The 24254-nt window shown below is 39.9% G+C and overlaps 1 protein-coding gene across 1 annotated transcript in view; it reads left to right on the top strand.

Annotated features, from left to right (window-relative positions):
• The first annotated feature begins 2292 nt into the window (after positions 1-2292).
• Positions 2293-24254, top strand: part of CRPPA (CDP-L-ribitol pyrophosphorylase A) — a 291364-nt gene continuing 269402 nt past the window's right edge. The window contains exons 1-2 of the mRNA XM_080819133.1: positions 2293-2761; positions 20532-20808. Of these exons, the coding sequence (XP_080675259.1) occupies positions 2517-2761; positions 20532-20808 (522 nt within the window). The 5' untranslated portion in view covers positions 2293-2516. The remainder of the gene's footprint in view (positions 2762-20531; positions 20809-24254) is intronic.

Below are 24254 nucleotides of genomic sequence, written 5' to 3'. Positions count from 1 at the left end.
GGTTAGGTGTCTGCCTTCGGCTCAGGTCAGAATCCCAGGGTTCTGGGATGCAGCCCCACATTGGGCTCCCTGATCAGCCGGGAGTTCGCTTCTCCTCTCCCTCTGTGATTTCTCTCTCTCTCCCTCTCTCCAATAAATAAATGAATCTTTAAAAAAAGAAAAATAGCTTTAACTCCACTATTAAGAAGGGAAGCTAAGATTAATATTAATAGAAACAATTATTTGATTTGCATTTCCTCCTCTGTATAGATTCCTTTATTCGTTTACCCATTCAGTTTGTCAACAGGCCTTGAGTGTCTAGGATAAGCCAGACACAGGTGTGGTGGTGGTGCTACCAAGTTGAGTATATTATGAAGCTTATTTTTCAGCTAAGAGTCAGCGCTATGATAAACCGCAATTATAGTGGAGCTAAACACTAATTATAATAAAAGTACTTTCTTGTTACTTTTTATTGAAAGTACTTCTATATTGAAACTTGTGTACTGAAAATACAACTGTACTGAATGTATTAAAAACATGTTCAGGGGCGCCTGGGTGGCTCAGTGGGTTGAGCCTCTGCTTCTGGTCCAGGTCATGATCTCAGGGTCCTGGGATTGAGCCCAGCATTGGGCTCTCTGCTCAGTGGGGAGCCTGCTTCCCCCTCTCCCTGCCTCTCTGCCTACTTGTGATCTCTCTGTCAAATAAATAAAAATTTTTTTTTTTTAGATTTTATTTATTATTTTGACAGAGAGAGATCACAAGTAAGCAGAGAGGCAGGGGGAAGCAGGCTCCCTGCTGAGCAGAGCCTGATGTGGTACTCGATCCCAGGACCCTGAGATCATGACCTGAGCTGAAGGCAGAGGCTTAACCCACTGAGCCACCCAGGCGCCCCTCAAATAAATAAAATCTTAAAAAAACAAAACAAAAACAAAAACCCATGTTCGGTCACTGATAAATAAAAGAAAAATTATATATATTTTCTATAATTTTTTAAGAATTTTATTATTTATTTACAGAGATCACAAATAGGCAAAGAGGCAGGCAGGCAGAGAGAGAGGGATAAGCAGGCTCCCTGCTGAGCAGAAAGCCCCATGCGGGGCTCCATCCCAGGACTCTGGGATCATGACCTGAGCAGTAGGCAGAGGTTTAACCCACTGAGCCACCCAGGCACCCCAAGAAAAATTATATTTTAATTTTGTTTGCTTTAACCTAAACTGGGGAAAATAGGTAAAAATACTGGGTTGGAATATTATAACCTGATAATATTTTCAGCACTTAAAAGATTCCTTTTTTTTAAAACAATCTTACATTAACTATTTATAGGTGAAGATTAAATTAGAAAGGATTTAAAAATAAATATATTTCAATTATGATAAACTGACTCAATCAGCTCATTCAATACATATTTATTAAACTTTTTTTTTTTAATTCCAGGAGCGGAGCACAAAACCCAAACCAAAAAAGTAAGTATCCTACTCTCATGGGGTTTACATTCCAGGGACCTAAAACAATGGGCTCTTACATTGCAAATACTCAACTAGATTTTTTTCTGGTAAACAGGATCAGCAAGGACAGCACTCGATAAGGGCATATGTGCTCCAGGCCTGGAATCCCTGAACTCCGCGTGCAATGGCCTAAAGGCAGCTCTGCCATTAGTTGTGCAATTTTACACAAGTTATTTCAATACTACCACCTTTATCTTTCTCTGTAAAAAACAAAACCAAAACAAACAAAACCCCAGTAATAGTAGGGTTCTCCTGGGGATTAAATGAGCTCATGTGTGTCGCTTGTTCAGCGATTTTCGGTATCATTGCTTTGACTCTGTGGGCCCATTAGAATTAGCTGGGGATCTTGAAAAACATTCTAAAACTCCGGCCACACCGCGGACTAATTAAACCCCAATCTCTGAGGGTGGGACCTAGGTGTCAGCACTTTCTAACCTCCCCAGATAGTTCCAGTTTGCAGACAGATTTGAGACCCGCGGCAGTCTGGTTTTAAGTAGATGTGGTTCATAATAACATTTGTCCATCCACCTGTCTTTTCTGAGGTGGAACCAGGAAGCCTCACGAGCTTAAGCAAAGGTAGAAATTTCTCTGTCCCATCCCGTGACTTGAATGCAAATGTCTTTAAGGGGAGAGGGGCTGGAGGGCGTCCCGACCTCTACAGCCTACGCATAGCTGTGAAGTTTCATGGGACCCGCCGGTGTGTACGGAGGGCTGAGGCTTCCCCCGCAGGCGACTGCGGGGCCCGCCAGAGGAGCGAGGAGGCGCGGAACTCAGGCCTGCCGGGGGCGCTGGGCTCCGAGCAGAGGCCGCGGACGCAACCAGAAGGAGCTTGGCGGCTGGAGCGTCCCGTTCGGACACGCCGCGGCCTGGCCCTCGCGGCTCCCTCCGCTCTCACCGCTCTCCGTCCGTGGGCGCCGTCCCCTCTCACCCGCTCTTCCCCCTTTACCCCCCCCCCCAGCCCAGCCGCGGGCCCGAGCACCCGCCGGGCGCTTTGGCCCAGGGCCAGTCAGGCCTGCCGCGCCGCCTGCCGCCATGGAGCCCAGGCCCGCCGCACCGGGGCCTTGTCCCGGCGACTCCCGCGTCGCGGAGGCGGCGGCTGCGGCTTCTTCGCTGAATCCGGCGGAGGCCCGGGCCGAGCCCAGGGGCCGCGCTCCCAGCGTGGCTGCCGTGTTGCCGGCGGGGGGAAGCGGGGAGAGGATGGGCGTCCCCACCCCGAAGCAGTTCTGTCCCATCCTGGAGAGGCCGCTCATCAGCTACACCCTGCAGGCCTTGGAGAGGTAATGCGGCGCCAGGCGCGCCCCCGGTTCCCGGCCCGGCCTCCCGCTCCCTCCCGGCCCGCCTAGGGCGGCCCGAGACACCTGCCCCTCGTGGTGCCTTCGCGCTGGCGCCTTCTCTCGGCGGACTGCGGGGCCGACTGCACCGGCTCTGTCCCGCCGACGCGGGCTCCGTGCTCGCTGCACTTCAGAGATGGGCGGCTCTGCCCCTCGAACAGACCGGCAAACAAGCAGGGCTGCCCCGCAGAGCCCTCTCTGGGCGGTGGCAGTCGTTGGCGGAGGGGGTGGGGGGAGCCCGGCTCGTGGAGCTGGACTAAGGAAGGAGAGCGTGGACTAGGACTAAGAGGCATTTAGTTTTAACAGTAGCCCCGGTGTGGCCTAATCATAAGCCCTTTCCGGGGTCTCTCCAGCCTGTTTGCCTCTTTCTCTCTCTCAAGCACTCCGTGCACGCGTGAATTGGAGTTTTACTCCAACATGTAGACCAAACTTTGTTTACTTTTTCCATTCATGGGTAAACACCAGCTGAGGATCTCTCAGGGCCCTGTGTTGGTTACGAAGTGTTGAAGGTGGGCCGAGGGGCAGAATTTAATCCAAGCTTTTCAATGGTGTATATGGATTTAAAGGAGCGAGATTCTGAAGTTAAGGTTACAAAATGCACTGATTTGTAGGGGAAATCGGGGTAGCGAGGATTTGGGGAGCCTCAGTGAGGTGAAAAGGGGGCATGTTACTTATGTCTTAACACCCAGTAATATGGCTGAGCGTGCGGTGAGGCTGGAGGGGTAGAAATAGGGCAGTTTCGAAGGTCCACAGATGTGCTGGAAAAGGTGCTGAGACATCTTGAAGCCAGTGTGTTGTGATAGGATGTTAAACCTTGAAATGAAATAACCTTTGTAGCTCAAGAGAGATGACCTTTTTTAGCATATCATTTGTAGGTGGCTTTGATGAAGACTAAGCTGTTAAGTTGCTACTAATCAAAGGACAGTAGCCCATTGTCCAGAAAAGATTTCCCTGCCCCACCATGCTGTACACACCACAGAAGCCCAGGGCCCAAGTTGCTTTGTGTATGGTTATCTTCCTGAATGTTGGCGTTTGGAAAAAGGAAGCATGAAGAGACCTAATCACCCTTGATTCAGGTAATCAGGCCCTGTGGTTCCATCTGAAACCCAGGCAAACCCTGAAACAGCTCCAGATGCTTCCCCATTCTGTAGTCTACCTTTTCTCTATGTATGAATCATGTAACTACAGGATTGGATCCTAGACCTTGTGACAACATAGCTCATTATGTAGGTGGTATTACAGGATGCAATGGAATCTGGCCCGCAGAATCTAACTGATTACCAGTTGTAGCGAAATACAGTGTTTTTTACATTTAATTTTCCTTCCTGTGAAGGAAATTAGCATTATTAGCATGTTCGCATCTTCCGAGGGAGCCTGAGATAGGTGGTTACTGCAAAAATCTTTAAAAGTAAAAGAATTTTCTAGAAAGGCCCTATTTATGGAAGATGGGGAATATGGGTTTTCTATTTGTAACAGGAGTGATACAATTCTAATAGCAACTGCTTAAATCTCCATTTCGAAATACTCCGGGGCGTTTTTTTGGTCACTGTTACAATGCCTGAACTTAAGGAATGCTTATTCCATCGAATGCTTCATTCCATTGAACTTAAGTTCAATTCCTGAACTTAAGGAATGCTTATATTTGGGTTGTGTTTCAGGAAGTCCTTGGAAACCTTGCATTACAGGGGTTTAGGTATGGGTGCTTCTGAGCCATTTCCTAAACGAAGGGCATTCTCTTGACTGCTAATAGACTTCCTAGAGCATGGTGCTAAAAACCCTAGGTTATTTCATCCCCCTGAATTATTCAGGTTCAAATAAGGAAAGGAAATGGAAGCATAAAATGTTGTAAAATTCTTGCCTTTTGCTCTTTGGTGAAATTATGCATGTTTACCATTACTGTGGGGGAAGAACAGCTCTCATTGTCCCAAATAAGAAAAGCTGTAATTGGGTATCACTACTGTCTTGTCATTTGGTTTATTTTAGGACGATGTCTGCGCTGTGAGTATGGGTTGTGTAGAATTTCATTTCAAATCTTCTTTGTCCTTTGTAAATTAAGATTTTCCTTTCTCAGACTTTTGCCATTTCACCAACAGAGGTTGCTGTGAGTTATCTTTATTTCTTCGTTAATCTTGACTAAGAAAGATAGTGATCGAAAAATGACCCTTATGGTGTGATCTGTCTTTCAGAATTTTGAGCCAGTATAAAATTACAATGTATGAGAGCTTTCGCCTCTGAAGTTTGGTCCATAGTTCTTCAGAGTCCAGAGTGCTAACCATTACACTATGGAACCGGTCCACAGTTCTTCAGTTGGGATAGGGAAATGTGAAGAAATGTAGCTAGCCTTGGTTTTAGTTAAATACTTGTTTAGATGGCGTTATTTCCACTCTTGCATTTACCCACCCAAAAAGACTACACAAGGGAAAATGAATGTAAGAGGTGCTGGAGTCGATAAAAGATGACAACAAAATGTTAGAAGAACATCATGGTAATCAATCAGACTAATCAGTCCTAAGAAAGTGGGAACAGTCCCCAAGAAGCATGTTGGTTGAAATCCCAGGATCTTGGAAAGGTTCAGGAATTAAGGGTACAGGATACTTCTGAAGGTGAGGTGGACAGCTAAAAAAAAAGCCCCCAAACCCAAAACCCAACTGGTTGAAACCTTTGAAAGAAGCGTTTAAACTCCTAGATTGCTGTCAAAATCCTGGAGGTTTATTCTCTGATTCCCCACAGCCAATGGCTGAGTAAGGGGTTCCATGGCCATAAAGGAATTGAGAGCAAGATTCCTATGTGGAATGGTAAGATCCTTAGCGTTTAAGGTTAGCTCAAAGGAGTTTCTTCTCAAACAACATGGTATATATTAAAGTACCTGTTCTTCAGTCACTGAAAAGAACTCTTTTTGCCCCCATTGTACTAACAAGAATCTGAGGTCAAGAGTCCTAGGCCCTTATCTAACTATCGATTTGTGAGCAGAGTTTCTGAAAGAATTACTGGTTTAAGAAAACTTAGGTGACAATGGTGTTGGAGGCCTAAAGCTCTGACAGTTAAATTGTAAAATACACTCAAAATTGATCTACTCAGTTATTTTACTATCTAAAAAATGTATGCCCAGGTAGGAAGTAAAAATTCCTGCCGGCAATCTTACTTCTGTTTTCAAATAATTAAAGAAAGAAACTCTCATTCAGAGTCATGAGTTAACCTAAACATAGCTGAATGAATAAAATGACAACTGTGAGAAAAGCGAGCTAGTGAGGCAAACTTGGGCTTTTGCTGCTTAAGATTCATGGTGGAGGTGGGCTGGGAGTGGCAGTTCCTCTGCTGATACATTTGAACAAGGTCTGTCACAGCCCCCTCTATACTTGGTGAGGTTACTTGTTTCCTGAGATAGGAGGACACTGCCCAAGAGGACTTGTTCCTTGATATTGGTTCAGTGCACATCAAAACATTATAATAAACTGGCAGCCCATATAAATCTAATGGAAGAAAATGGGCTGTCCCACTAATAAAGCACTGCAGATTTTTGATAGTAATGTGTATCATTGTATATTAACATGTTGGCCTTCTAATTCCGGTTTGTCTCGTTTAGTTTAGACTAATGTGCATTAGTCAACATAAGTGTGGTAACGTCAGATGAATTAGAAATCTGTTTTATTGATTTATATGTGTTTGTCTTAAGTAAACTCTGATTTTTGTGGTTGAGTTGGGTTGCTTTCTTGACACTTGGAAAATCAGTGCAAGTCCAATTTTAGCAACTTAGACTCCATGGTATGAGTGTGTGTGTGTATGTGTGTGTGTTGGTTTTGTTTGGTTTAGTCCGCTTTTTTAAATTGAGGCATAATTGACATATTACCTTCAGGTGTACAAAGTGATAATTCTATACTTCTGTATATTTTTTTTGTTTGGTTTTTTAAATCTATTTTTTCATTACAAGTGTACTCTTTATTATTTTTTTTGAAAGATTTTATTTATTTATTTGACAGAGATCACAAGTAGGCAGAGAGAGATGGGGAGGCAGGCTCCCTGCTGAGCAGAGAGCCCTATGCAGGGCTCGATCCCAGGACCCTGAGATCATGACCTGAGCTGAAGGCAGAGACTTTAACCCACTGAGCCACCCAGGCGCCCCACAAGTGTACTCTTTAATACCCATGACCTGTTTCACCTATTCTCCCACCCACCTCCTCTCAGGTAACTGTCAGTTTGTTTTCTATAGTTAAGAGTCTGTTCTTGTTTTGCCCTTCTCTTTTTTCCTTTTGCTTGTTTGTTTCTTACATTCTACTTATTTATTTTTTTAAGATGTTATTTATTAGAGAGATGGAGAGAGAGCACAAGTAGGCAGAGCAGCAGGTAGAGGAAAAGGGAGAAGCAGGCTCTCCGCTGAGCAGGGAGCCCAATGTGGGGCTCGATCCCAGGACCCTGGGATCATGACCTGAGCCAAAGGCAGAGGCTTTAACCAACTGAGCCATCCAGGCACCCTTTACATTCCACTTATGAGTAAAATCATATGGTATTTGCCTTTCTTTAATATATTTCACTTAGAAATATATTTCACTCTCTAGCTCTGTCCATGTTTTTGCAAAATATCATGATTTCATTCTTTTTATGGCTGATTAATATCTGTGCGTGTGTGTGTGTGTGTGTGTGTATGTACCAGTTCATCAGACTGCTTTCATAATTTGGCTATTGTAAATAATGCTGTGGTAGACATAGGGGTGCATTTATCCCTTTGAATTAGTGTTCTTGTTTTTGTTTTCTGTTTTTGTTTGTTTGTTTTGAAAAGTAAATAGCAGTGGTGTGATAACTGGATCATAGTGTAATTTTATTTTTACTTTTGAGGAACCTTCATAGTGTTTTCCACAGTGTCTGCTCCAGTTTGCATTCCCACCAGCAGTGCATGAGACTTCTTTTTCTCTACGTCCTAGTCAGCACTTGATGTTTCTTATATTACTAATTTTAACCATTCTGACAGGTGTGAGGTGATATCTTGTGGTTTTGATTTGCATTTTGCAGATGATGAATAATGTTGAGCATCTTTTCATGTGTCTCTTGGACATCTCTGTGTCTTCCTTGAAGAAATGTGTGTTCATGTCTTTGCATTTTTTAATTGGGTTATTTGTTTTTTGGGTGTTGAATTTTAGAAGTTCTTTATATTTTTGGATATTAACTCTTCTATTGGTTATGTCCTTTGCAAATATCTTCTCCCATTCTGTAGGTTGGTTTCTGGTTTTTTGTTTTATTTACTTAGGAGGGGAAGAGGAGAGGGGGAGAGAGAATATTAAGCAGGCTCCACACCCAGCCCAGAGTCAGCTTGGGCCTCAATCCCAGGACTGTGAGATCATGACCTGAGCTGAAATCAAGAGGTGGACTGTTAACTGAGCCACAACTTTTAGGTTTGTTGGTTGCTTGCTTCTGTGTAGAAACTTTTTATTTTGATGTAGTCCCTCAACTCAGCAGATATAAGTAGAATAGTGTTGCCATGGCCACTGTCAGATTACTGCCTGTACTCTGTTCAAGGACTTTTGTGGTTTCAGATCTCACAATTAGGTCTTTAATCTATTTTGAGTTAATTTTTGTGTATGGTGAAAGTGGTCCAGTTTCATTCTTCAGCATTCCCAACATCATTTGTTGAAGAGACTGTCTTTTGCCCATTGCATATTCATTCCTCCTTTGTCAAAGATTAATTGACCATGGAATTGCGGGTTTATTTTTGGATATTTTGTTCTATTTTATTGACCTATGTGTGTTTTTATGCCACTACCATACTGTTTTTTTTTTAATCCTTTTTTAAAAAAATTTTATTTTTTTAAGAAACTTGTACACCCAGCGTGGAGCTCACACTTATAACCCCAACATTAAGAGTCACATGCTCTACCAGTTGAGCCAGCCAGGTTCCCCCATACTCTTTTAATTACTACCACTTTGTAATATAACTTGAAGTCTGGAATTGTGATACCTCCAGTTTTGTTTCTCAAGATGCTTTGACTATTTGGGGTCTTTTTTGGCCCCGTACGAATTTGAGGATTGTTCTAGGTCTGTGAAAGATGCTATTGGTATTTTGATAGGGATTGCATTAAATCTGTAGATGGCTTTGGGTAATCTAGACATTTTAACAGTATTTGTTCTTCCAATCCATGAACATGGAATGTCTTTCCATTTCTTTGTGTCCTCTTGAATTTCTTTCACTAGTTTTTTTTTCAGACTACAGGTTATTCACCTCTTCAGTTAAGTTTATTCCTAGATCTAAAGCTGTGGCTAGGACTTCCAGTACTGTGTTGAATATCGAACCACTCTTGCATCCCAGGCATAAACCCCACTTGATAATGGTGTATGATTTTTAAAAATACATTGTTGGATCTCGTTTGCTCGTATTTTGAGGATTTTTGCATCTATATTCACGAGAGATACTGCCCTGTACTGTTTTCGTGGTGTCTAGATCTGGTTTTGGTATCAGGGTGATAATGGCCTCGTAGAATGAATTTGGAAGTATTCCTTCCTCTTGGGTTTTTTTGAAATACTTTGAGAGAATAGGTATAAAGTAGAATTTGCCTGTGAAGCCACCTGGTTCTGGACTTCCATTTGGGAGTTTTTTTGATAATGGTTGACTTCCATTGCTGGTGATTGGCCGGTTCAAAATTTCTATTCCTCCTTTAGTATTGGGAGGTTATATGTTTCTAAGAATTGATCCGTTTGTTCTAAGTTGTTCAATTTGTTGGCATATCAGTTTTTATAATCTTTTAAAATTACTTGTATTTCTGTGGTATTATTTCTCCTCTTTCATTAGTAATTTTGTTAAGGTCGTTCTTTTTGTTTTGTTTTTAATCTTCAGTGAGTCTTGCTAAAGGTTTATTTTGTTTATTTTATTTTATTTCCAAAGAACCAGCTCCTGGTTTCATTGATGCATTTTATTTTTTATTTTTTTTAAGTTTCTATAGTATTTATTTCTTCTCCTGTCTTTATTTCCTTTTGCTAGATTTAGGTTTTGTTTTTTCTTCTTTTAGGTCCTTTAGGTGTAAGGTAGGTTTTTTCAAGATTTTGAGATTTCTCTTGCTTCTTGAAGTAGGCCTGTATTACTAGAACCTTCCCTGTTAGAAATATTTTGGATCATTGTGTTTTCGTTTTCATTTGTTGTCATCTACTTTTTAATTTCTTTAATTTCTTTATTTCCTGGTTGACCCATTCATTGTTGTGTAACATGTTATTTAATCTCTCTGTGTTTGTGGTCTTGCCAGATTTTTTTCTTGTGGTTGTTTACCAGTTCCATACTGTTGTGAGAAAAGATGCATATTATAACTGCAATCTTTTTGTGTTTGTTGAGGCTTGTTTTAAAGCCTAATATGTGATCTATTCTGGAGAATGTTCCATGTTCTCTTGAAAAGATTGTGTATTCTGTTTTAGGATGGAATGTTCTGAATATGTTAATTTCATCTGGTTCAGTGGGTCATTAAAAGTCACTCTTTCCTTATTTTTGGATTATCTGTCTATTGATGTTAGTGTGGTGTTGAAGTCCCCTATTACTATTGATTATTTCCTTTATGTTCATAATTATTTTATGTATTTGGGCACCCCCTATTGCGTGCATAAATATTGCAATTGTTATGTCTTTGTTGGATAGTCCCCTTAATTATTATATAGCGTCCTTCTTTGTCTCCTGTTATAGTCTCTGTTTTGAAGTCTGTATTGTTGGATACAAGTATTGCTTCCCTGGTTTTCTTTTGGCGTCTATTTGCATGGTAAATGTTTCTTCATCTCCTCCCTGTCAGTCTGCATGTGTGTTTAAGTCTGAAATGAGTGTTTTATAGGTGGCTGGTAGATGGTTCTTATTTTTTATCCACTATGTCACTGTATGCCTTTTGTTTGGAGTATTTAGTTCATTCATGTTCAAAATAATTACTGATAGATAGTATTTGTTGCCATTTTGTTACTTGTTTTGTGGTTGTTTCTACAGATTTTCTCTGATCCTTCTCTTACTGTGTTTCATGGTTTGTTACCTTTCTTTGGTGATACACTTGGATCCCTTTCCCTTTTTTCTTTGCATACGTATTACCTGTTTCTGATTTGTGGTTACCATTAGGTGTGTGTTTAACAACTGTGTATAGCAGTCTATACGAAGTTGATGGTCACCTAAGTTTAAGTCCATTCTTTACTCCTCTTCTCCTATGTTTTAGGTATATTGTGTCAGATTTTACATCCTTTTTCCCCATTAATGCAATGTTTAATTTACACACTCATGAATTAAGTAAAATACATCAGACAGCAAATTTTGAAATTTTAAAATCACCACTGAAGAGAGAAGAGAAATTTTAAAATCACCACTGAAGGCCCATGTAACATGCCAAGGGAGAGACTTTTGCTAACATGATCTCCTATACTGCTTATAAGTCCATCAAGCAGCTACTGGTTTTCAGGGGTGGAGAGGGAGGCCAGGAGAAGCCAGGTGACTTTGGCCAAGCTGTGCTAACCAATTGTTTTCAGTGAGCCACACTGCCATCAAAAGTCAGAAAACACTCTGAAGACAAGGAAAAGCAGAGAACAAAGTTGTGCTGATTATGAAAATCATCCCCACAGATAGTAATATGGTGTGATGTTGTGACTAAAAACTGAGAACACTGAATCTTAATCTCAATCTGTGAATAAATCACAATGGAATGTTTAGACAACTTTCTGCCATTTCAAATTCTGAATGCTTTGGAGAGGGACCTTTTTGCATTTCTATGGCCATTATAGAAAATCTTGGTATTTGGTTGGGGCATAGAGTTCCTAAAAGCAAAGAATCCCCCCCCCCTTTTTTTGTTTGTTTGCTTGGAGAGGGAGGTGGGGGGCAGATGTTGTTAATATGCAAATCTTCAACAAAATGGCAATGGGCATAACTAGTTAAGCATACTTTTACTGGCAAGGGGAGAGTTTTTAAGTGTTTTTATGTGCTGAATACATTCCCCCCTCCCCCCATATTTTCAATTTCTTCCTGAGTGAGTCTTTTTTAAAAAAATATATAATGTATTATTTGTTTGAGGGGTATGGGTCTGTGATTCATTAGTCTTACGCAATACACAGCACTCACCACAACACATACTCTCCCTAATGTCCATTACCCAGCTACCCCATACCCCCACCCCCCTCCCCTCCAGCAACCCTCCGTTTGTTTCCTGAGATCACAAGTCTCTTATGGTTTGTCTCCCACTACATCCTTTTATTTTATGAATCCCTTGACTGGTTTTTGTTTGTTTGTTTGTTTTTTTACAGTAAAAGTTATTTTTATTACTTTTTTGTTTACTTTTCATACTCCACCTTATGGTCTTCCTTTTCATCTGGAGTCCCTTTTAATATTTCTTGTAGTGCTGGTTTAATGGTCTTGAACTCCTTTAGCTTTTATCTGAGTAACTCTTTCTCTCTCTTTTTATTCTGGGTAGCTTCCTGGGTAGAAGATTCTTGGTTGCTGATTTTCCCCTTCCTGCATATTGAATGTATCCTGCCACTGTGTTCTGCCATAATATCAATATAGCCGCAAAGTTTCTCCTGAAAAATCCCCTGATAGTCTTATGGGTTTTCCTTTGAATGTAACTTTCTTCCTTAGCTGCTTTAAAATTTTTTTTCCTTTCACTACTTTTTGTAGTGTATTTTTAAAAAAATCTTTTAAATTACATTTTACTTACTATATCTTTTGATGTGGACGTACTTGGGTTGAATTTTTTTGGGTGGGGGGGCATGAATCTCTGTGCCTCCTGGATCTGGATGGATTTCTTTCTTCAGGTAAGGTAAGTTTGCAGCTATTATTTATTGAAATAAATTTTCTGCCCCCTTACCTCTCTCTCATGTGAGATCCCTGTAATGCAGATATTATTATGCTTGGTGTCACAGAGTTCCCTAAGACTGTTCTCAATTTGCATAATTCTCTTTCCTCTACTTTGCTCAGATTTGGTTATTTATGGTCCATTACTCTTCCACTTTCATAAATTATTTCTCTGCTTCACCCAGCCTGCTATTTATTCCATCAAGTGTATTTTTAGTTTCACTTACTGTGTTCTTGATCTCTGATTGGTTCTTTTTATCTGTTAATGGTCTCACTGATGTCTTCCACTCCTCTCTCAAGTTCAGCAGGTATTTTTATGATCAGTACTTTAAATTCTCTTTTAGTCCTGTTACTTAAATCTGTTTTGGTTTGGTTCCTTGCTGTGGTTTCGCCCTGTTCTTTCACTTGGGAAATATTGCTGTGTATACTCATTTTGTCTGAATTTCTGTGTCTGTTTCTCTGTTAGGAAAGTTAGTTACTTCTTTTGCTCCTAATAATAGTAACCTTATTAAGAAGAGGTCTTATCGTGCCCTGTTTCCTTATAGTGTTCCCTGTTTCCCAGGTCTTGGTGCTTCAGAAACTGTCTCCTATGTGTGTTGTGTGTGCTCTGCTGTTGAATCTTAGCTTCTTTTTCCTTCAGTTGTCTCCAGAGGCCCTCTCTGCCTGTCATGGGCAGCAAGGTATACAGTGGTTGGCTTGTGAATTGAGACTTGCCCCTGCAGGAACTGAGGTCCTGCAGAAGTTCAGGTCAAGAGATGGGGTGTTGGCAGGGTTTGTACTGGTCTTCTGGGGGAGGGGCCGCCAGAGTGGGTTGAAGTAAGAATGATTGGAAAATGGTGGGTCTGCTGAAATGTGTTGGGGTGGCATGACATGGTGGGGCTTTGGGGAAGCATGTTAGACTGGGGATTTTAAAAATTCTAGGCTTTAAGACCTTGTTTTAAGAAGTGAGGGAAGTTGGGCCATTTCACATTCAAAGGCAAGTAGTAAAGAGATGCATCCTCCCATTGCATGGGTTGCTGTTGTGAAATCCGTTTTTTGCCCTTCTCAGTGCCACCAGCTCCCTCCCTACTACAGGCAGCAAGGTTCCTTTTGCTCTCAGGCTGTGTTGGCCCTTCTTACCTTCGCTGTGGCCTCTTCCCTGCCTTTAGTTGTGGAATTTGTTCTGCCAGCTTTCCAGTCACTTCATGGGTCATTTACACTGATTGGGTTGTTAAATAGTTGTATTCGTGGGATGAAGTGAGCTTAGGGTTCTCCTACTCTACCATCTTCTCAGATGATAGGTGTATATGTGTAAGTTGATGAACTCATGGCTTATTAGACTTTCTGACTTACTGGATTGTCTCTAATTTTTGATTTTTTGCATACTTATTCTATCACACTCTTTCTGAAAACCCCTGTAAATTCTATGGAAACAAAATAGAAGAGAAACACATAAATGTAAATTTAAATGAGCAGTATTGATTGCTGGAGTTGAGCTGAAAGTTGGAATGGAGTAGGGAAAACTGGAGAAATCTGTAGACAGGATTGACAGGTTTTAGTGACTAATTGGATTAAGATTCAGGAAGAAAAGGGCACTCTAGGTAGTTATAGTTGAATGAGCATGTTCAAATACATGAATTTGACATTAAAGAATTATCTTAATGCTTCATTAAGAAAAGGGTCAAATCTGAATCAAGGGAAGCAAGCAATAGGCCTGTATTATATATTAAAAATACAATAGAATTGTGTTTTGTGTAGGTCAGATGACTAGATGTTTTTGTTAAATTCCCAGTGGGAAGGCCCCCATGGGGCTCCTTCAAGAAGAGATTAGGACTGGTAGGTTGGGCTTGACACCTAGGAATCCTTCATGGGCCATCATAAGGAGACCTGACCTTGTGAGGGCAGTTAGGAACCAGCCCCTTCACATCCGTTCTATACTTTGTGGCTAAAATGTGAGGGTGGGTATGGAGGGATGTAAATCTATCAGTTATGGCCACAGGACAGTCCACTGGCCTAATTTCGGTGAACACTGTCATGGCAGTCAGCCACAATTGCCACTGTCCCTTGGGGCTAAATACCTACAGCCTGGTAAGAACCCTTAAGAGGATTTAATAGGACCTGATTTTCCATCTGTTTATTTAAAAAGCATTTGTTTAAATCTTCTGATTTCAACTGATCATATTAAACTGCCCAAGCAGAATACTCAAAGTGATTTTTTTTTTTTAAAGATTTTATTTATTTATTTATTTGTCAGAGAGAGTGAGCACAGGCAGACAGAGTGGCAGGCAGAGGCAGAGGGAGAAGCAGGCTCCCTGCTGAGCAAGGAGCCCTATGCAGGACTCAATCCCAGGACGCTGGGATCATGACCCGAGCCGAAGGCAGCCGCTCAACCAACTGAGCCACCCAGGCGTCCCTCAAAGTGATTTTTTACAAAACAAGAGACCAGCCGAGAAACAAGAAAACAAGAGAGCCGAAAATTTTCCTCAAAATGTCTATAGGTGTAATGGAGCTCGAGGTTAGATTTGTAAGTGCCCGTAGAATGTGCTAGGAAGGAAATAAGAGAACTTGATAAAAAATCCATCTATAGGAGTTCAGTGTGGACTTGCCTTCAGCTGAGGAGGTCAACCAGATTCATTTATTCAGCAAATATTTGTTCGGTAGGCACTGCGTGAGTTAGTTAAGGTTTTTCTCAGTCCCATGATTCTGCATTAGTAAACTTTAATGCTGTAAAGACTGTTACTTCTATAACTAGAAAAGAATGTGAATAAATCCTTTGAAATATAAACAGTACTTAAAAAGGCTTGTAAGTGCTGGGAGTATGCTTGGTTGCTGAACAAAATAGCGTAACAACATCATCTCTTGAGAATGGTTTAAAACTATGTCTTTTAAAATTTTTTATTGTGACTTGTTTAAAAGAATATTTTGCACGATGACTCCATTAAACATGTGCTTAAATACACATATGTGCACATATTTGAAAAGCTTTCAAGAAGGCCTATCCTTACTATTTACTATGCCTTCTAACTTGACGGTTCTGTTAATTTCTATTTCGTTTAACCAAAAATGTTAATCTAAACTCACTAAATTGACACACTAATAGGCCTTAATCTGAGAAAGACTAGTTTAAAATACTTTGCTCTTTAGAGTCTCCTACAACTTTTGGAAATAGTCAAAGGCCATGGGTATATCTAATTATTTACATCTATTTTGACTGGCTTTGTTTGGAAATTAATTATTTTATAGCTCTTTGAAGGCATTCTCATAAAATTGGAATTTGTCTTTGGGAGTTCATTAATTCATTGACTCATTGTGCAGATATTTGAATGACTATTTAGTCTAGCAATGTCTCGCCTATCTCCCTCTTATTCAATATTAAGATTTAACTGAGAGTAATTTTTGTGAAAAAAAATACAACACGAGGACTTTACAGTTGCTTTGGAGCTATTTTTATGGTAAAATTCACTATGAAAAGAGATGAACAGCTTTAGGTACAAGTTAAGCTCTTGACTATAGAACAGTCTTGCCTACTGATTCACTTGAGCGTGTACTTAAAGGTTCTCTAAAAAAATGAAACCAAAAATTTTAATGTGATGTCATATTAATAAACTGAAACATATTTGATCACTGTTAATAATTCTTTCCTCTGAACTCAGACAAATCACAGACCATTATGTCAAATACTTTAAATGAATCCATGAATAGAGAAAAGGCTTAAGCATGTAAACTAATAATTTATTCCTTTCTAATTATTTAAGTCTTCTCTATTCATGGATTCACTTAACAGATATTTAGTAACATATGGTCTGTGAGGTCAGGAATTCTGCCAGTCTTGGTTCATTATTATATCACAATTGTCTAGTATACTGCCTGGCAAATGTTAGATGTTTATTTTTGCTTGAAGTATAGGAAATTACAGGAAACTTGACATTTTGACCACAAATGCAACAATATTATATGGTTCATCACTAATAAGATGAATGAAGTGCTAGAGACACAGTAGATGTAGACATACTCTTTTTGCTCCTGGATTTTGCCACATCCTTCTCAGAGACTATTAGCACATTGGCAGTGCTATGTGCTCCAAAATCAGACTTGAGTCCACCCAGGTCCTTTCATTTCTTAAGTGTGAAATTATGGTCAGGCCACTGCTTCTGTGCCATCTATAAAGTGGTGATAAAAGTGACTTCTTGCAGTCAGATAGATTTTGTAGGCTAGTACTCTACACAGTATGTGTCACCTAGCAAATCATCAGTCGTCGTCACTGTTAATATTACTAATACTAATTGGTATAGAATGTGCCAAGCTATAAGGTGTAGGCTCTGTTTTCTGTGAGTTGGCTTCTTAGTGAGGGAGATAGAAAAGGCAAACTGTAGAGTATGATGCTAAGGGTCTCTAGCGGTAAGAGTACACTGGGAGGGGAGAGCAGGGATGCTGCCCCCAGAATGACTACTAAAGCTTCCTAGGGGAAGCCATATCTGAACTGATAGGTGAACAAGTGGGACTGAGCCTCCCACTTTCCTCCCAACCCAGGATTGGTGATAGGTGTGCTGGGAAGTGGAGGAGGTAGTATAAGCAAAGACCTGCGTGTGTGAGAAAATGCCCTCTGAGTAAGAGGGGTATGGGAAAGATGAAGTGGTGTAGGGATAAGTGGGCTGAGGTCAGATTTTAAAGGGCCCAGCTCAAAAATGAGTGGGGGGTGACCTTCAGTTTGCATGTGAGAAAAATCCTCCAGGAGTGGTGAGAATGGGTTGTGTTGGGATAAGATGAGAGGGAGATAAGCTAAGAGAATGGTGCAATAAATGGGGGTTAAGTGCCTTGATCACAGCTGTGTCTGTGAAGACAGAATCTTGGGAAGCTCCACATTTAGGGGACACGAACTGTCACTTGTCACTTGCAGAGGGGCTTTAAGTACAGTGTAAATTCTAAACTGGTAAGTATGCTGTGATCAGTTAGGTTTGCAAGGGAAGGAATGGGAGATGGATGGGCTACAAACTGAAGAGCAACCCACACTGAAGTCTTTTTCCCTAACTCTTTCTATTGCCTGCCCATAATAATCCATATGCAACTCTGGTATTCTGTGAATATTACTGCATTGTCTTAGTTTACTTGTGTTGAAATTCTCCACAGTGTCTAACAAAACATGAATAACCCTGGCCTTAGAGCAGCCTAATGTTCTAGAAATGAAGGTAAGGAGTCAAATGACTCAAAACGCAACTACATCACATAGGGAAAGTTAAACTCATTACTGAGTTTTTGGAGCTAACCAGGTTACTGAAGAGCTTCTTGCATTTTCATAACCCTTGAGACAATACTGTGTTGTCAGATTCACACTCTTTCTGGTAGATAAGACTGACCATGGTCATTTACCAACAGATTAGTGTTTATTTGGTACTAGGTGAAAAGCAATGGGCAAAACAGATGCTGTCCCTGCCATCATGGAACCTACCTTCTGGAAGACGGAATGTCTTCTTTTGATGAAGAATGGTAAAACTATTTAAAGTACTGAGTATCATTATAATATCATATTATATTTATTTCCCATCTAAGAGATAGTAGAGGAGGAGGACTTACAGGAGGTTAAAACTTGACTAAGGCTCAAACCATAGTAAATGGTTAATCTACATTAGCTATTTTATATTCTGTCATAATTGATTTGTTTTGCCAATCTTACTAGGTTATTATCTCTAATTTATCTCTTAAATACCATCTACAAGCTCAGTTTGGTAGCCAGGCTGTAATCACTGTATTCCCCGAATGCAGCAGCAGCTCCCTTCTATCTGGTCTACTTGCATCCTTTCTCTCTACTAAATCTCTTCTCCACCTTGCAGCAAAAGTAAAATTGAGGCTCCTAATAGTTTACTATTGCTGCTATTAAAAGAAAAAACAGTCCATGAACTAAGTGGCTTAAAGCAACATGAATTACCTTGCACTTCTGTCAAGTCAGAAGAGTCAAAAGTTTGAAATAGGTTTCCCTGGGCCAAAACATAAAGGTGTTGGCAGTGCTGTGTTCATTCTGGAAACTCTAGGGACAATCCATTTACTTGCCATTTTCTAGTTTCTGGGGGTCATTCACATTCCTGGACTTGTGGTGGTCCTCTATCACATTGAGCACTGCTTCTGTTAATTCCTCTCCTCTTTTGACTCTTCTGCCTCTTGTTCATGTATAAGGACTCCTGTGATTATGTTAGACCTACTCAGGTAGTCCAGAATGATTCTTCCATCTCAAGATCCTTAACTTAATCACTTCTGTGAAGTTCCTTCACAGGTTTGGGGAATTAGGAGGTGGTCCTCTTTAAGGGGCCCTTCTGTCCTAAAACAATGCCTAGAACATTGGGGTGGGTGAGCATTTTTTTTTTTTTGAAAGGTGTAAATGTCCTCTCCTGCATAAAGGTTTTCTGTGGTTTTCTATTATAACATTAAAACCCATAACATGGTCTGCGATGTCCCCATGGCTTAGCCCAGTCTTGCTCTTGCCTGGACCTCCAGCCTCTTCATAGGCTTTCCCCCTTGCTTAAAGGGTGTGACTCCAGTGGTTTCCTGGCCCTCAGGATGTTGCCATGGCCTTTGCTTCCACCAGCCTTTTGTACCCCTTTGTATTTCCCCTGCCACCACTCACCGTCTGGATCCTACAGCAAATTCAGCTTCCTTAGGGAGTATCATCCTGGCCTTCCCTGTGCTGGTCAAAAAGTCCATTTGCTTGCAATCCTGGAGCCTGGCTTTCTTCATAGCACTTGATCACAGCTTGTATTTGTTCTTTGGTGTTCTTTGATCCATAAACTCTGCAAAGGCAGTGTTTATTTTCATTGTGTACTCAGTGCTGATCATTGATTCAGTGTGCAATAAGTACTTATTAAAGAAATGGACTTAAAATGAAAAGGCAGTGTGCCTATAAAGTAGCTCTTAGTGTGTTCATCTCTGTACTATTGTTGTAGCCACAGGCACAGTGGGGTTTTGGATTATGGAAAGGGTTGATTGAATAACTGAAGATTGGAGTTTAATAATTGAGTAAATCAACCGAATGTTCATATAAACAAAGTTAATTTCACTAAGTAATTTTCAGACCGTTCCATTTGTTAAAAATGTGCATAAGACTTGAACTATCTAACATGAACATGTAGCATGTCAGAGTCTAAGAGTTCTTCAAAAGATGTTTTTGAGTTCTATTAAATTTTAAAGTGACCTTCATTCCGAGTTGATAGCATGGGTCAGAGGCAGTTTGCCTGATTTGGGCCTGTTGGCGGTGGAACATAAGAGTTTAATGACATTAAGCTCTGTTAGCACTGGTGTTCAAGAGAAGTCAGCCAAGATGTAACACAGTTGCCACTCAGTGCTGTGGACTATGAGAGCAATAGGTCAGGAAGTCTTTAGGAAAATGTTGTGCAATAGAAGAATGGCTCAATACTTTGTATGACTCAATAGGTTAATTCTTTAATTTTATATTTTATTACAAAGTTTATTATTTTGAGTCCCACTTGTATTTAGTTGCCCTATTTACGCTATGTTTTACCTTGATGTAGGCAAAGTTTGTGTTAGATAAGTGTTCCAGCTTTTTTAATAATTTTATGGACTTAGAGACAGAACTTTTGAGATTGTTCCTATTCTATTGAACAAATACTTTGGAAAGAATCAATTTAAAGGCCTATTACTGTATTCTTTTTTCTCGATGTACTGATAGTCTAATTCAAACTTAATTACTGAGGAATCTGTATGTGTTGTATGATATCTATATAGACATAATGTTTTATAGTCCATAGGGAAATTATATTTGTTATTATGTAGAGTATGAAATATTGATCAGCTTCTTTAGTAGACCTGATAAAATGCATCAGACTGATTTACTTTAGCATTCAGTTTTCCATACCCCTAAGAAGTTACAGTAGTACTTATTCACTTTGTTACTAGCTTAACTCGTATAAGGCCCAGTTTATGTTAAATGTATGCACATTTTTCTTTTAGAGTATGTTGGATAAAAGACATTGTTGTGGCAGTAACTGGAGAGAATATGGAAGTGGTGAAAGGTATCATTCAAAAGTACAAGCATCAGCGCATCTCCCTGGTTGAAGCTGGAGTGACCCGCCACAGGTCAATTTTCAACGGGCTAAGAGCACTGGCAGAGGACCAGCCCAACTCTAAACTCTCTAAGCCAGAAGTTGTGATAATCCATGACGCTGTGAGACCATTTGTCGAGGAAGATGTCCTTCTCAAAGTTGTCACAGCTGCTAAGGAACACGGGGTAAGTGGTTAAATTTCTGAAAAAGGATAAAAGAGACAAATACTGTAGTAAGTGTTAACTTGTTGGATTTTGATGAAATCATATTTAGATGTCTGTTTGCTTAAAATAGGCATGTTGACTTAAAGATATAATGCAAAATTTTTAAGGAAGCTTGGCATATTCTGAGACTGTACTAGAACTTATATTTTCTTATAGTCCCTCATCGTAACATGAGCTTTTTACTATATGAAGACATGTAGTAATGTCTTCAGAGTATAGTTCTGAATGTACACTGAAGGAATGAGAAGCATTGTGCACTTACCTGAAAATACCTAGGAAAACTCTCAAGTCTAAGATGCACATAATAATAAAAAATCTGACTCATCACACTCGAATTGTGTTTTGAGTTTTCGGAAGTGGTTTACTTTCCAGCACAAATAGCCAGAGAAGATTTTCATACCCTTTAAAGTAAAATGTTTTAGGATGATACAGAATTCTGTGTTCTAATTCACCAGAACATAGGATAGCCAAAGCCATATTATAATCTCTAGAACACCTTTGTTTTGTTCTTATATTATTAGATAAAGTCCTAAAAATAAGTTAAAAGGTTTATAGTCTAAATTGGAGACGGAATGAGAGTTGCTGTACACACTTGGTACAGCGTGATAGCAACAGGCTGTGGAGTGGGACATGTGTAGGCCCAGTTCTCAGGCTTTCTAATTAGTGGTATTTGAGTACCTTGCGCAACCTCTTCGAGCCCCTTTGCCTTGTAAAAATACAGATGCTAATCCTTGCGGTTTTTTTAGGTGTTGGAAATTAGGTGTTAACTACTCAGTAGAGTGCTAAGTACTTAAAAATGAAAAGATATTAAGATGAATTACAACATCTAGGATTGTAGACAAATGGAAGGAGTCCTCTAAGCCTTCTTTGCCATGTGGGTGGTGAGTTAAAAATTACCCATCTGGAAAAGATAGTGTGTGATTTCTCTTTAGTTTCCTATATGCAACTGCAGTCTATTCCTCAGGGAATTGTTGCTAATGTAATCTCTTCTCCCTACAACATGAATTCCTTTTAAACCTGTATAAGAATTCCGTAAAATAAAGAAAACCTTTTTCTTCAGTGTAACTTAAAAAAGATACACATGGGAGTGTATCTTGATGGAGTGAAACTTGGGATAGAGGTTATGTTAGCTGACCTCAAAACGGATTGGGGCTCCTTCCTGTTCTGCAGGCCCCTCAGCCATGCTAGAGGCCATGTGATCAGCTAGAAGTGCCCAGAGGAGGAATGAAGAAGCACAGGATTTAGAACTTTGAGAAATTAGAGAGAAACCTGACAAATTTCTTAAGCTCCTAGGGAGCACTAGATAGTTGGGGCAGATAATTAAAAATTTATAGTACCTGGTGAGTATAATTAGATGTCTTTGCCTTTATTACCTTTTGGACAACTATCATGCTCACTATAGAAATTACACATTTGGAATTTTTTGGTCAGTTACTCTTTTTGAGATCTTATTTCTCAGATTGTCAGTAAAGTGACAGTTTTGGTAGTAGGTCTGAACCTGAAGAGGACTCTCCGCCTGCTGTAGTTGTAAGCCAAGATACCCAGTGTGAGTGGTGACTTCATGAGACATTAACAAGTATAGCAGTTACTGACTTTTTTTGTTGCAGATTTGTGGAAATTTTTGACTATATTTATAAATAACATTGATCAGAATAACTTATGTACTATGTATATGATTAAAACTTACATGATATTTTCGTGAACTCGCTGAAAATTTAAGAAGCTAGTTTTAAGTGGAATCTTCACAATTTATTTTGGAGCTTTAGAAACCTGGTGTCTGCTAGAAATAATATCTTGTTTTGATGGTGTTAGGGAATAACTTTCAAGAAAGTAGGGAGCGAGTTTCATACAGATACATGAAATCCTTAACATGCTCATGGTGTTAATGAAGGAAATAGGCACATGTTAAAATCAGAGAAGCACACCTTTTTGTGAAGCAATACTAAAATGAATTCACATAGACAAAACTGTATTTTTTCCCCCCATGTGAGGGGTATCAAACCTCCACTGGGCAGAGTTTATTTGCATCTTTATATGCAAGAATGATTTTGCATTGCTGTCAGTTACCTATAACTTGGGAAGGTTGTAAAAGAGCTCAAAGGCAATGGAAGGTTACATTCAACTAATCCAGAAGGGTTGTCTGTAAACAATACATAGTTTTACAGTGAAGATACTCAGTATCTCTTGGTTATCCTAAGTTATAAAGGTTAGGCTAGTGACCTAAAAACCTTATACCCAGGTATTACTTCATGCCAACACTTTCACACTGTTTTAATTTCTAATCGTAAAAACTAAGTGGAGTTGAGATTTGGCACTTGTAGTTGAAGTTTTGTGTTGGAAAGGAATGACACCTTCTTAGCCTATAGGCATTAAATTGCCCAAGACTGGTCTGAATTGGATACTATCCCAAGGCAAGAAAATGGTGAAGACTTCGCTTAGTCAGAGACACTGAACCACTTGTTTTCCATGGCTTCTTTTGAACTAATTCTCCTTTGTTCCCTTAAATTGTGTTGCACAGATTCTTAATGGATTCTCTTTTGTTCTCTTAGCTCTCAACTTTGAGGCTGTACCCAAAGGTCAGACAGCCCCTGGAGGGCATACATGTTAAAGGGAATTGTGAAATTTTAACTTCTTCGTTTAAAATACATTTTCAAATTGGAGATAGATTACCTCAGAATACTAAGATGTCCCAAATTAAGGCTGATAATTGAGTTCCTGCATACAGGAACTCAGAACTGTCACCAGAACTCAGGTTACCTTACCTCTGTAAGCTTCGTTTCAGGGTTCCATGGAGGGGAGAAGACTTTAATACAACTAGCAGGTAAATCCTTTCAAGGTTATTTCTGCCTTTCATGTGATCACTTGCTGGGGTATAAATTTCTAAGTTTATAAGTATTTTCTCTTTCCCAGTACTTTGAAAATATATCGTTGTGTCCTGGCTTTAATTTTGCTTGTGAGAAGTCTGTTCACCAGTATACTAGTGTCCCATTACCAGTCTTATTGCGTCCCTTGAAAGTTACCTGCCTTTTCTGTCAGGCAGATTTTATTTTTATTTATTTTATTCAAGTTTTTATTTAAATTCCAGTTAATGTACAGTGGAATATTAATTTCAGGTGTAGAATTTAGTGATTCATCACTTCCATACAACACCTGGTGTTTATCATAACAAGCGCCCTCCTTAATCCCCATCACCCACTTACTCCCCCAACCCTCCTCCAGTAACCCTAAGTTTATTTTCTATAGTTAAGAGGCTTTCCTGGTTTGTCTCTTTTCTCCCCACCCCCCAGTATGTTCACCTGTTTTGTTTCTAAAATTCCATATACAAGTGAAATCATATGGTATTTGTCTTTGTCTGATTGACTTAGTTCACTCTGTATAATACTGTCTAGCTTGATCCATGCCCTAGC

Source organism: Martes martes (genome assembly GCF_963455335.1).
Source record: "Martes martes genome assembly, chromosome: 11".
NCBI lineage: Eukaryota > Metazoa > Chordata > Mammalia > Carnivora > Mustelidae > Martes > Martes martes.
The sequence above is the reverse complement of the archived record's forward strand: the minus strand, read 5'-3'. Positions and strand labels throughout refer to the sequence as shown.